The sequence below is a fragment of the Aplysia californica genome, unplaced genomic scaffold (assembly GCF_000002075.1).
Source record: "Aplysia californica isolate F4 #8 unplaced genomic scaffold, AplCal3.0 scaffold00007, whole genome shotgun sequence".
Lineage (NCBI taxonomy): Eukaryota > Metazoa > Mollusca > Gastropoda > Aplysiida > Aplysiidae > Aplysia > Aplysia californica.
Window position 1 is genome coordinate 3,499,707 of NW_004797277.1, and position 11,193 is coordinate 3,510,899.

Genomic DNA, 11,193 nt, shown 5'->3' on the forward strand with positions numbered 1-11,193 from the left:
ATCTGAGTCCAAGGATCGTCAGCGAATCGACACCGTGCTTCAACTGCAGGACGTAGACGTCAGACCAAAAGCTTACAGGAAGGAAGGGGACATGCAAATGTCCTTCTGAGTGCTAGAGAAGGGGGAGGGGGGGGGAGAGAGAGAGAGAGAGAAAGAGAGAGAGAGAGAGCGAGAGAGGGAGAGCGAGAGAGGGAGAGAGAGGGGGGGGCTAGGGAGCGGCCATAATAAAATCCCTTCTGAAGGCTAGAGAATAGGCCAGGGGATAAAAACCCTTCAGGGCTGTGGAAGAGACCTGGGGATAAAAGCCCATCTGAGAGCAAGGGTTGAGATAGGAGGGCTGTGTGCTAAAACCCTTCTCGGGGCTAGGGTAGACCCAGGGCAAAAGCCCTTCTGTGGGCTCCCGAAAGAGCAGGAGGAAAAGCTTTATAAGGTTAAGGGAAAGGAAGGGCCAGGACAAAAGCACAAGTCAGAGTTAGGGAAGGGGCCTGGGGGTAAGAGCAGGTTATGACTCAAAGCGAAAGGCCTGCGAGAACTGATAATGGCGGTTTGAATAGTCCGGACAAAAAGCTCCTTTGGTGGCCAAAAGTCCCAGTGAGAGTTAACAAAGGGCTGCTACTGTTGGTGCAACTTTTTCTGTTGCTGATGGGGAGGCTGATGCTAGTGTTGTTGTCTCTACGTCTACCTATGTCACCGTTGTTTTTCTGCGTCTTGGATTACCTGCTCCATCAATAGCCTAGCACTCATCAGCATCATCATCCAGTGCCAGATCTGTGACAGACATCGGCGATCATGGTTTTCCATTCATTCCTTTGCTCGGATGCTCTAAAAAAAGCTACGTTTCCCTGATCTTTCCCTGTAACCATTTTGCTTAGGTTCCCTAAGTATGTTGTTCTGGGCCTACCCCTGCCTCGCTTGCCCTCAATTTTGCCAGTGAGAGCTAGATGTTCAAGACCCTTATGTCTTTTCAGGTGTCCCACCATGAAATAATATTCTATTTAACCGCTGTTGTTGCTGATGAATACCACGACATTTTCTTCAAGGCTGCATGTTGCTAGTTTTCTTTTCTTTCTCCATTATTTCTCCTTCTCCCCTATAAAACATCTATCGTCCTTATCTTTCCTCTTCATTTTTATGTATGTTACTCTCTCGTGACATATCTATTCTTTTGCACTTATATGACCTTATTGTGTTGCAGGTGCTGTAAACTCTTACTAAAACTAAAAACAAAATAACAAAATAACAACAACAACAACAACAACAACAACAACAACAACCAATCGTCAGTGGCCACGCCCACGTCAGTCTGAATGGGAAGCAACTCTTGTCTGTTTTCTGCCTGTCTGATTTATCAGAGTGTCTTCCCATGTCCCTGAAATGATCAACTTCCGGTCTCTGTGGTTCCAGGTAAACATTACGAGAGGAGGGCGGTGAGTGATGGCCTATAAACAGTCACGGTATCAAAGCCAAGGCCAAATTTCCAATTTTATTATACTCAGGGATATCGGTTCAAGAAGAGAAAAGATTCACGCATGGTTTTGATCTGCATTGAGAATTACTGTGCTCACATTTCCATAAAATGACCACATTAGACTGTCATTAGTAATTACTATTATTTTATAAATAACTAAACTAAAGGCAAAGGCCACCTCTATTCTCACCCTGAGTGAGAATAGTGCAGGCGAGTCTTGTGGCTATTCTCAACCGGTGCGTGTTCACCAAATTTTGCGTTCACCCTAAACCACAGAATTCTACACTGTGATAACAGAAAAATTGTAGAATTCTGGGCGCTTTTTCGGTAGTTCCCACCCCGCAATTTTATTCACGGGTTTGGGCCACAAGAGTAGGGGGGTTTCAGGGGGGCTTGCCCCCCTGACCTAATAAAAATAGGAAGGGGGGTTTCAGGGGGGCATGCCCCCCTGAATTTTACCTTAATTTAATGTTTTGCAGTTGTTAGGTTTGATATCTTAGCTCACCGCGAATCAAACATCATATAGATCTAGATCTAGATGTAGGTCAGGTTCAAATAAGGGGGGTGGGAACTACCGAAAAAGCACCGAATTCTGTGCCGTGAACAAACGTTCCATTACAACTGTAGCCTACTAAAAGAGTACAATTTTGTCTGTGGGCAGTGGAGAGAGAGAGAGAAAGAGAGAGAGGAGTAGCGCGAGAATTTCCGGGCAAAACAAAATGGCGACCCGCGTAGTTCGGCTCGATTCGAAAAGTTAAATAGCTGTAGCATCTTTGTAGACGACCAAATTAATTTACTTTTGTGTTTTAACATCATTTTTTAACTTTGTTTTGGTCAATTTGATCGTCCACACCGATAGACAGTATTGAGAAAGAGACAGAGAGAGAGAGAAGAGGGGAAGTGTTGATCTTGCGAGAACTTTCGGGCGGGTGAGAATAGCCACTTTCATAACGAAACGATTTTGTGGCAGTGCTGTGACTGACGAGTGAGATGCCGAGGCCGAGAGCGAAATTCAGTCAGCGAAGCTGAATCATATTTTAAAATGGGATCTTGTGACTTTGAGGCCGAAATCATTCTTCATTATTTAGATCTGAATGTCTGAAACAATTGACATGATTTATCTTTTGAAAATGGCCACGGCTATTTGAACTCGAGTCCAAATAGCCCTCTGTGGCTATTCGGACTGAAACTCCAATGTGCGTACGCAATATCACTAGGTGTACCGGATGTGAAGCAGACAACTAGCAATTCGACCTTGGCCTTCCTCAGTTTCTACGACCTGGCCAAGGAATTTTAAACATCAAATAGACACCGACCGTTGTGACCCAGCGCGAACTGTGGTCTTTTCTTTATAAAGGATAATATAGTAGGGCCGGGCAAGGCAACGGTATGGTAGGGAATATAGATCTAGAATCTAGATCTAGATCTATATATATGTAAAAAAGAAAGGGGTAAGGTGGTGGGGCGGGCCTGGGGAAGTAAGATGGGGAGAGAAAAAGTAAGAGAGAGAGAGAGCAAAGGGGGGGGGGGGGGCTATATGGACTGATTATTAATTTTATGTTTTGATCCCTTTGTAGTCGTGACACGCAGTGACAGTAATAGCCTCTACCAGTAGTTTAAAGTCCGAATAGCAACGGGAGACTCTATTCGGACTCGAGTCTAGACGTCGCTTACGGCACACCAGAACAGCATATACATGAAATATCTGGATCATATGAAGTGCCTATTTGCAGCGCCGCGTTGCGATTAGCGCCAGTGCTAAATAAAACACCACGGTGCGATTAGCGCCAGTGCTAAATAAAACACCATGGTGCGATTAGCGCCAGTGCTAAATAAAACACCACGGTGCGATTAGCGCCAGTGCTAAATAAAACACCACGGTGTGATTAGCGCCAGTGCTAAATAAAACACCACGGTGCGATTAGCGCCAGTGCTAAATAAAACACCACGATGCGATTAGCGCCAGTGCTAAATAAAACACCACGGTGCGATTAGCGCCAGTGCTAAATAAAACACCACGATGCGATTAGCGCCAGTGCTAAATAAAACGCCACGTTGCGATTAGCGCCAGTGCTAATAAAACGTCACGTTACGGTTGGCGCCAGTGCTAAATAAAATGCAGTTTGTTAAAAATATCAAGCTTGTACCCGTCGTTGTTGGAAGTTCTGATGGCCGAATGGACAGCGCGCCTGTGTTTGAAGTCAAACCATAATACTACGAGTGTGGGAACGAGTCCCGGTGCTGGAACTTTGTTTGTTTCTTGTTGTTTTTTTCCTTCTCCTCTTCCCGGCAATTTTTTTCCCATAATTATAACTTGTAGTTTTTTATGTAGTGATGAAGCATCATGCACATTCTGGTTTTGTCCCCAAGAGGACCTTTTACCTACAAATTAGGCATACTTTTCCTTTACTAGGCCTTGAAAGTTCTATAGTGGTTTTCCTTGGTCTGTGAGTCAATTATTATTTTTTTTTTTAGGCTCAGGAGAAGAAAAAACCCCCTTCCGGGACTGGGATTCGATGCCACGCTTGGTAGCAAAGAACATTAGAGAACGTAGACAGCTTGTATAGATGTTCTCTTGGCCTAACGTTAGAGAACGTAGACACTACCCCCTGCTAATTAAAATGCCAAAGCCTAGATCAGGCGATGTCGTGTGTGATGGCAAAATATAAAGTGCACGCAGAGATAGTATTTTTAGCTCTTTCCGGACGTATCGCAGACATATATTGGCGTGAGTCCACACTGCGATAGGGGTCTCAGTATTGTTTCGTTTTATCACGATCCGTCATTTATAATGACTTCTTATTGCTGTTGAAAAACTCCGGAAAGATTTAGGTAAGGAAAACATCTAGTTCTGTTTCACTCTGTCAAAGCGTTTGTTTGGGGAAAAACGAGTGAATTCGTTCTTGCTGTCTTGCATTTTATAACAAAACGATGTAACCGGACTCAGTAAATATCATAAAACTCAAACAAAAAGTGGAATATTGCTTTCAAATAAAAAGCTGCACATTCAGAAATTTATGGAAATGCTCTTGGCTGTATAATGTTAAGATAGCTAGCTATGCTGATTTGCTTCCACATGTTTGGTGAATGTAATTTTTTCTGTCACAATTTATTTTTCTCATCAACCTTGTCATTTTTAACCCTAGTAATGCTTACTTATGTTTAAAATTAATCCTTGTTTCATATTGGGGTGAATTCCTCATTCAATTTCCTTCAATTTGATACATCATATGTTACGTTTTGAGTGATGGTTATGCTTCTATGATGAGGTTATTTTGTACACCACCTGCATTGGCAAATGGAGCCACAAGTTGATATATATGTCTAGAGTTAGGTATTGTATGACTATGACGACACTGCGGACAGGAAATAGTGCTTACTGAGTTGCACCATCTTGTTATTGTTATATCCAAGCGTCTTTTGACTTACTTGCTCAAACTCAAATGATTATGATTATCATATTATGAGAGATGGACAAGACTACTTTTGTGCAAACAATGTCAGACACAATTGTTAGATCGGAATAAGACAATGTCATTAAAAAAAGAGTCAAATCTTAGGAGGTTTGTCAAGAAACTGAGAAAGTTTCCTCAATTCAGGCAGAACTACAATATTATTATGTAGAAACGATAGGTACTAGTACTGGCGTTTCAAACAGCGTGGGAGCTAATCAGAACGCGGCGTTTCAAATAGCACGGAAGCTATTCAGAACACGACGTTACAAATAGAGCCTGCCTATATTTTATCAAAGTGGCTAGCCGTAGGCCTACGAAAGTTTTTTTTTAGACTGGAAATGTTGCCTCTGGTTCTCTCAGCAAAAATCATTCGTCACCTTGAAATGGTTCTTTTTCAGACTGACAATGGCTGACGACCGAGAAATATTGCGTGAGATATGGGAAGGAAAGGTTCCGGTATGTTTTCAACTTGCTCAAGAAGAGGTGTACACTGGGGAACAACCCGACCCTTTCTTTGTGAGTCTGTGTTTGTGTCATGTAGTCCATCGTTGGGTATGTGGACTTTTGTGAGTCGGTCTTTGTGTCATGTAGTCCATCGTTGGGTATGTGGACTTTTGTGAGTCGGTCTTTGTGTCATGTAGTCCATCGTTGGGTATGTGGACTTTTGTGAGTCGGTCTTTGTGTCATGTAGTCCATCGTTGGGTATGTGGACTTTTGTGAGTCGGTCTTTGTGTCATGTAGTCCATCGTTGGGTATGTGGACTTTTGTGAGTCGGTCTTTGTGTCTTGTAGTCCATCGTTGGGTATGTGGACTTTTGTGAGTCGGTCTTTGTGTCATGTAGTCCGTCGTTGGGTATGTGGACTTTTGTGAGTCGGTCTATGTGTCATGTAGTCCATCGTTGGGTATGTGGACTTTTGTGAGTCGGTGTTTGTGTCATGTAGTCCATCGTTGGGTATGTGGACTTTTGTGAGTCGGTCTTTGTGTCATGTAGTCCATCGTTGGGTATGTGGACTTTTGTGAGTCGGTCTTTGTGTCATGTAGTCCATCGTTGGGTATGTGGACTTTTGTGAGTCGGTGTTTGTGTCATGTAGTCCATCGTTGGGTATGTGGACTTTTGTGAGTCGGTCTTTGTGTCATGTAGTCCATCGTTGGGTATGTGGACTTTTGTGAGTCGGTCTTTGTGTCATGTAGTCCATCGTTGGGTATGTGGACTTTTGTGAGTCGGTCTTTGTGTCATGTAGTCCATCGTTGGGTATGTGGACTTTTGGGTTTGGTTAGAAATGAGTCATGATATTCAAAATTCTTGTTGTTGTAGTTACAATTTGTAAGTCGGTATTTTGTTGTCGAACTTCATTTGACAATGCTGAGGTCACAAGAGATAGAGCTCAGCTGACCAGTGATTCAGTAGTTTTCTTAACAATTCATTTCTGCAAAACATATTTTAATAAAATTGTGAAATTATGTAAGCTTTTAGGTTGGAAAACTTGTTAAACTCTGTAGAAAGTTCAACGATTAATTTTTCATCTGTATCTTTTGTGAATGTATCATGTGTTCTCACACACACTCATTGTACCTTGTTTTCTCTGCCTTCTGCCAAAGTGATTTTTATACGAAGAATGATATGTCTGAAAAAATTAGGGACCTGAAAAAGTGTTGGCTATACATATGTGCATGCTTCGTAGTGTGCGTGTTAGACTGTAAGGCACTGGATTGTCTCTTTTGTGTGGCAGCCTGCAAGGAAAAATGGCTCAGGCCTGTGGATGAAGTCGGTGAAGCAGAAAAGGTTGTAAGATACCGTTCGTGGACCAAATGTTAGTCATCCAAGTGAAATCGGGCGCTCGTCAAAATAATTGAATCCAAGAAATCAGCATTTTTCAGCCAGTTTGGTTCTTTTGAATTTTTGTTTTTTGGCTCCACACCTTGTATGTTCTTTCAAAAACACTTTTATGTCTGGATTTTATGGAAAAACGATGATTAAAGGCTAAAAAAATGTAAATTATCTCTTGTCTTTGCCGTGTCCAGCTGTTGGTGCCTCGTCTGAGTTACTTCCCCCTGGTCACGGACAAAGTTCTGCGGCACATGATGAAACATGTGGACCCGGAGCACCACGGAGAGATGTGGCTGGAGTTTGACGGTCAACCGTTGAAGTGGTCAGTGGAACTGTAGTCGAGTGATTGGCTCTGTAGTTTGGAAATCTAACTTAACTGTACTTTACTTTTCCGATCCAACGACCATCTGGGTCCTAGCTCTTCGGTCCCACTTACAGCATTTTTCAAGGACCCCCGGGCAAGTGTTGAGTTCCTGCGTGCTGTCGGCATCGCTGACCCTTTATGACACCACAGCGCCAGAAGAGAGAGAGAGAGAGAGAGAGAGAGAGAGAGAGAGAGAGAGAGAGAGAGAGAGAGAGAGAGAGAGACGTGCTGGAAATCTAATAAACTACTTGAGTTTTTATGCTTTTCGTACTTAGGCACAAGTTCTTATCAGTGAATATGAATTTAGTGAGGATTTTAAAAAACAACTTATTTTTGAAAATTTTGCAAGTTAAAGCTGTTGTTGTCAATCTAGCAGTTGTTGTTGTTATCAATTCAGGTAAGTTTTAACGAAACATTCTATGACACGCAGCAAGTTTTTGTCTCCATGAGCTTTAAGGAGTGGTTCTTTAAGCCGCCAAAAAATGTATGTTCCCAGTTTTATAGGGAAGTTTTCTCTTGGATTTTTTCGTGTCAGTTCTTTCAGTAAGAAATACTTGTTTGTTTGGTCTTCAGGCATTACCCCATCGGAGTACTGTTTGATCTGTATGGAATGTCCACCGATTTGCCCTGGAAACTCACCGTTCATTTTCAAGTAAGAAATGGCCATGATATTTGTTGACCTTATTATATTTTTCTTCTTTCTTTTTGAAGTCTTTCTGTCTTCATCTGGTCGTCCCAGGTTAGTGGGAAGGGGGGGTTGTTATTGTTTGACATTTCCCTCTCCCCCCCCCCCCCCATTATACACTCAAAGGGTTATTTTGTGATGACTGGTATAACTGTGACTGTCTGTGTCTCATCACAGTGGAATCAGTCGCTCGTCAATTTTTGGGCGTGCTGAGTTAATGGTATCATCTAAATTTTATTTGTTTCTCTTGAATTGGAGGAAAATACCCATCTGTCTTAGTCGAATTAATTTTGATTGAAGAAAGTGGGGGTCACCTGATTTCGGAGGTAAACTTATCGAGAAAATGGCTGCCAAAGTTTGGTGATTTCCGTAACTTCAGAGTCCTTGGGAAATGAAAATGTTCAATTTTTGTACCTTTAATCAACACTTTTCTGTACAATCCAGATATAAATTTCCTTTTATCATATAGACGTCAAAGAAAAAGGTATTGGGCCAAAAAACAAAAATTAAAAAAAAATTTGCAAACTTTCGGCAAAATGCATATTTCTCCAATTTCTGTATTTTGACGAGCGCCTGATTTCACCACACTGCCTCACATTTCTTAGTTTCACAGTCACAAGTTTTGTTCTTAAGACTGTCTGATTCCTGTTTAAAGGGTTGATGGGTATCCCTAAGTAACACATTGTGCTCTGTTCTCCTTGCTGGGCCCAGCTACAGACGAGTATGGGGCACGCGACTGCTCTCACCAGCTACAGACGAGTATGGGGCACGCGACTGCTCTCACCAGCTACAGACGAGTACAGGGCACGCGACTGCTCTCACCAGAATGTCATGTTGTCCCATATATAGTGACTGCATTGCTGTTATTTAAAAAAGAATTCTGTTGTGGATAGTTGGCGGGGGCTCTGTTGTGGTTTGCTCCCTCTTTCCTGTGAAGCGTCTATCGTCCTTATCTCTTCCTCCTTGTTTTTTTGTGTTTGTTACTCTCTTGTAACACCTCTGATCTTCTGCACTTATATGGCCTTAAATTATGTTGCAAGTGCTGTAAAATAGGCTACTTACTAAAACTAAAAATTCTGTTGCTTTGAGATTTAACTTCTGAATTATTTCATGCATGATGGGTACATGCCATATTGACCAAAAATCTACCATATATGAACAAATAGCAACATCTGTTGTACAATTGTGTTACGATGCCAGCGTACAGGACGTGCGTCTGTCTAAGACAACCACTTTTCCCCTCCACAATGGCTGGCTGTCTTGGACAATCTCGTCTGTACTTTCCACCTTTTCATTCTCGTCTTTTCTTTCCGTGCTCCCTCCGTCGGCCTCCCTCCCTCCCTCTCAGAACTTCCCAGAAGAGGAGCTGCTGCGCTGCTCGAGTAAGGAGGTGGTTCAGTCTCACTTCATCTCGGTGGTCAAAGAGGCGGACGCCCTGAAGCACCGCGGCCAGGTCATCAACAGCATGCAGAAGAAAGATCACAGCACGCTGTGGGCCGGATTCATGAACGGTGATTGCCTCTCTAGTTTTGTTATTACTCGACAACCAAATTAATTATCTAATATTTTTATTTGTTATTGCTCGACAACCAAATCAATTATCTAATGTTTTTATTTGTTATTACTTGACAACCAAATTAATGATCTAATATTTTTATTTGTTATTGCTCGACAACCAAATTAATGATCTAATATTTTTATTTGTTATTGCTCGACAACCAAATTAATGATCTAATATTTTTATTTGTTATTGCTCGACAACCAAATTAATTATCTAATGTTTTTATTTGTTATTACTTGACAACCAAATTAATTATCTAATATTTTTATTTGTTATTGCTCGACAACCAAATCAATTATCTAATGTTTTTATTTGTTATTACTTGACAACCAAATTAATTATCTAATATTTTTATTTGTTATTGCTCGACAACCAAATTAATGATCTAATATTTTTATTTGTTATTGCTCGCCAATCAAATTAATGATCTAATATTTTTATTTGTTATTGCTCGCCAATCAAATTAATGGTCTAATATTTTTATTTGTTATTGCTCGCCAATCAAAGTCATTATCTAGTGTTTTGTCTGGAGTATACTGTATTATTAATTATTTTTTTTGGGGGGGGTGGTTCCCTCCTTTTGTAAAAAGAGTTTTGTTTGAGATACGTTTACTGATGTTACTTTATATAGTTGGTCGCCTTTAGACACAAGGGGGCTATCCTGGAAAATGCTGTTTTGAGAAAATCAAAGGTAAAGTTTTTGCCCCTTGTTCACTTTCTTTAAAAGACAAGGAGAGTTTTCTCTAAAACAAACAAATATACACACCAATGAAACCAAACTTCTCCTATAGGTAGGGCAATGCCCACTTTTGGTGTAGGTCAAGATTTCTGGTAACCCCCGAAATCTGGGTTAGCCCACTTTTGGTGTAGGTCAAGATTTCTGGTAACCCCCGAAATCTGGGTTAGCCCACTTGTCCTTTAAAGTGACCAGTTATGTGTCTCTTTTTGTATGGAAGGTCTAACAACTTCTCAACAAATGTATCAGCCAGGTATTTCTCTCCAATAAGCCTCTTTAGTCCTCACAGTGACGAGTGACATGTATCATTGCAACTGTAAGCTGATAGGCTCGTACCTCTGTCAGTTACACTTTGTGTGTCTGCGTAGCAAAGTACCTTTTTATAGCTAGGGAACAGGGTTTATGAGTCTTTTTTATAGCAGGGAACTGTGAAGAAACGGGATTTTCTTGAATTTTAATAAGTTATGATTTTTCACCTTTTAATCATCTAACACCAAGAGCAAAATTGCATGGAGTCTGTTGATTAGCACGAGCGGCATTGCGCAGCTTTCCAGTTGCCGAACACGAAAACACTGCGGCAACTATAATGGGAGAAATAAATAACTTTCCTCAACAGTATCACAGCAGAGACTGGCTCATTGGAAGCGGTGTTCTTTTCTTATAGCAGTTGCAATTTTCCGTAGTCAATTTGTAGATAATAATTTTTTATAATGAATATTATAAGAACATGGTAATTTTAGAGTGTTATCTCCCCTCACCCGGATATTGGAGCGTGCATCAGGACAAATCCACAGGTGCTGAATGGTTCATGTACTCTGCCCTGTTCTTTTTGTTTAGATTTGTGTACTCTCTCAATGCTCGTTAGACAGAACGGGATCTGAGATCCAGGGTACTGTTCCTGCTCAGGTCTAAGTATGGTAGTGCCAATTGTTCCAGCTTTGTTCAGAGATTCATTGACCTCATTCTTTGATGGACACATGTGTACACTCTTACACACTCTCATGCATGCTAACCTGTACACACACACCTCTCACATGACCTTATGAGTTGCGAGCCAAGCGTCGTTTAACTCTTTTAAAAAATACAAACAAAAGAC

The 11,193-nt window shown here is 41.4% G+C and overlaps 1 protein-coding gene across 4 annotated transcripts in view; it reads left to right on the forward strand.

Annotated features, from left to right (window-relative positions):
- The first annotated feature begins 1,278 nt into the window (after window positions 1-1,278).
- The window catches only part of LOC101850450 (autophagy protein 5), a 12,316-nt gene continuing 2,401 nt past the window's right edge, over window positions 1,279-11,193 (forward strand). Inside the window, exons 1-5 of one of the 4 annotated variants that reach the window (XM_005089609.3) lie at window positions 1,279-1,427; window positions 5,322-5,439; window positions 6,946-7,073; window positions 7,689-7,767; window positions 9,149-9,311. In XM_005089609.3, the coding sequence (XP_005089666.3) occupies window positions 1,375-1,427; window positions 5,322-5,439; window positions 6,946-7,073; window positions 7,689-7,767; window positions 9,149-9,311 (541 nt within the window). In that variant the 5' untranslated portion in view covers window positions 1,279-1,374. Of the gene's footprint in view, window positions 1,455-1,507; window positions 1,533-5,321; window positions 5,440-6,945; window positions 7,074-7,688; window positions 7,768-9,148; window positions 9,312-11,193 lie in introns of those variants that run through there. The other 3 variants (XM_035969470.1, XM_035969467.1, XM_005089610.3) reach the window with 3 other exon arrangements.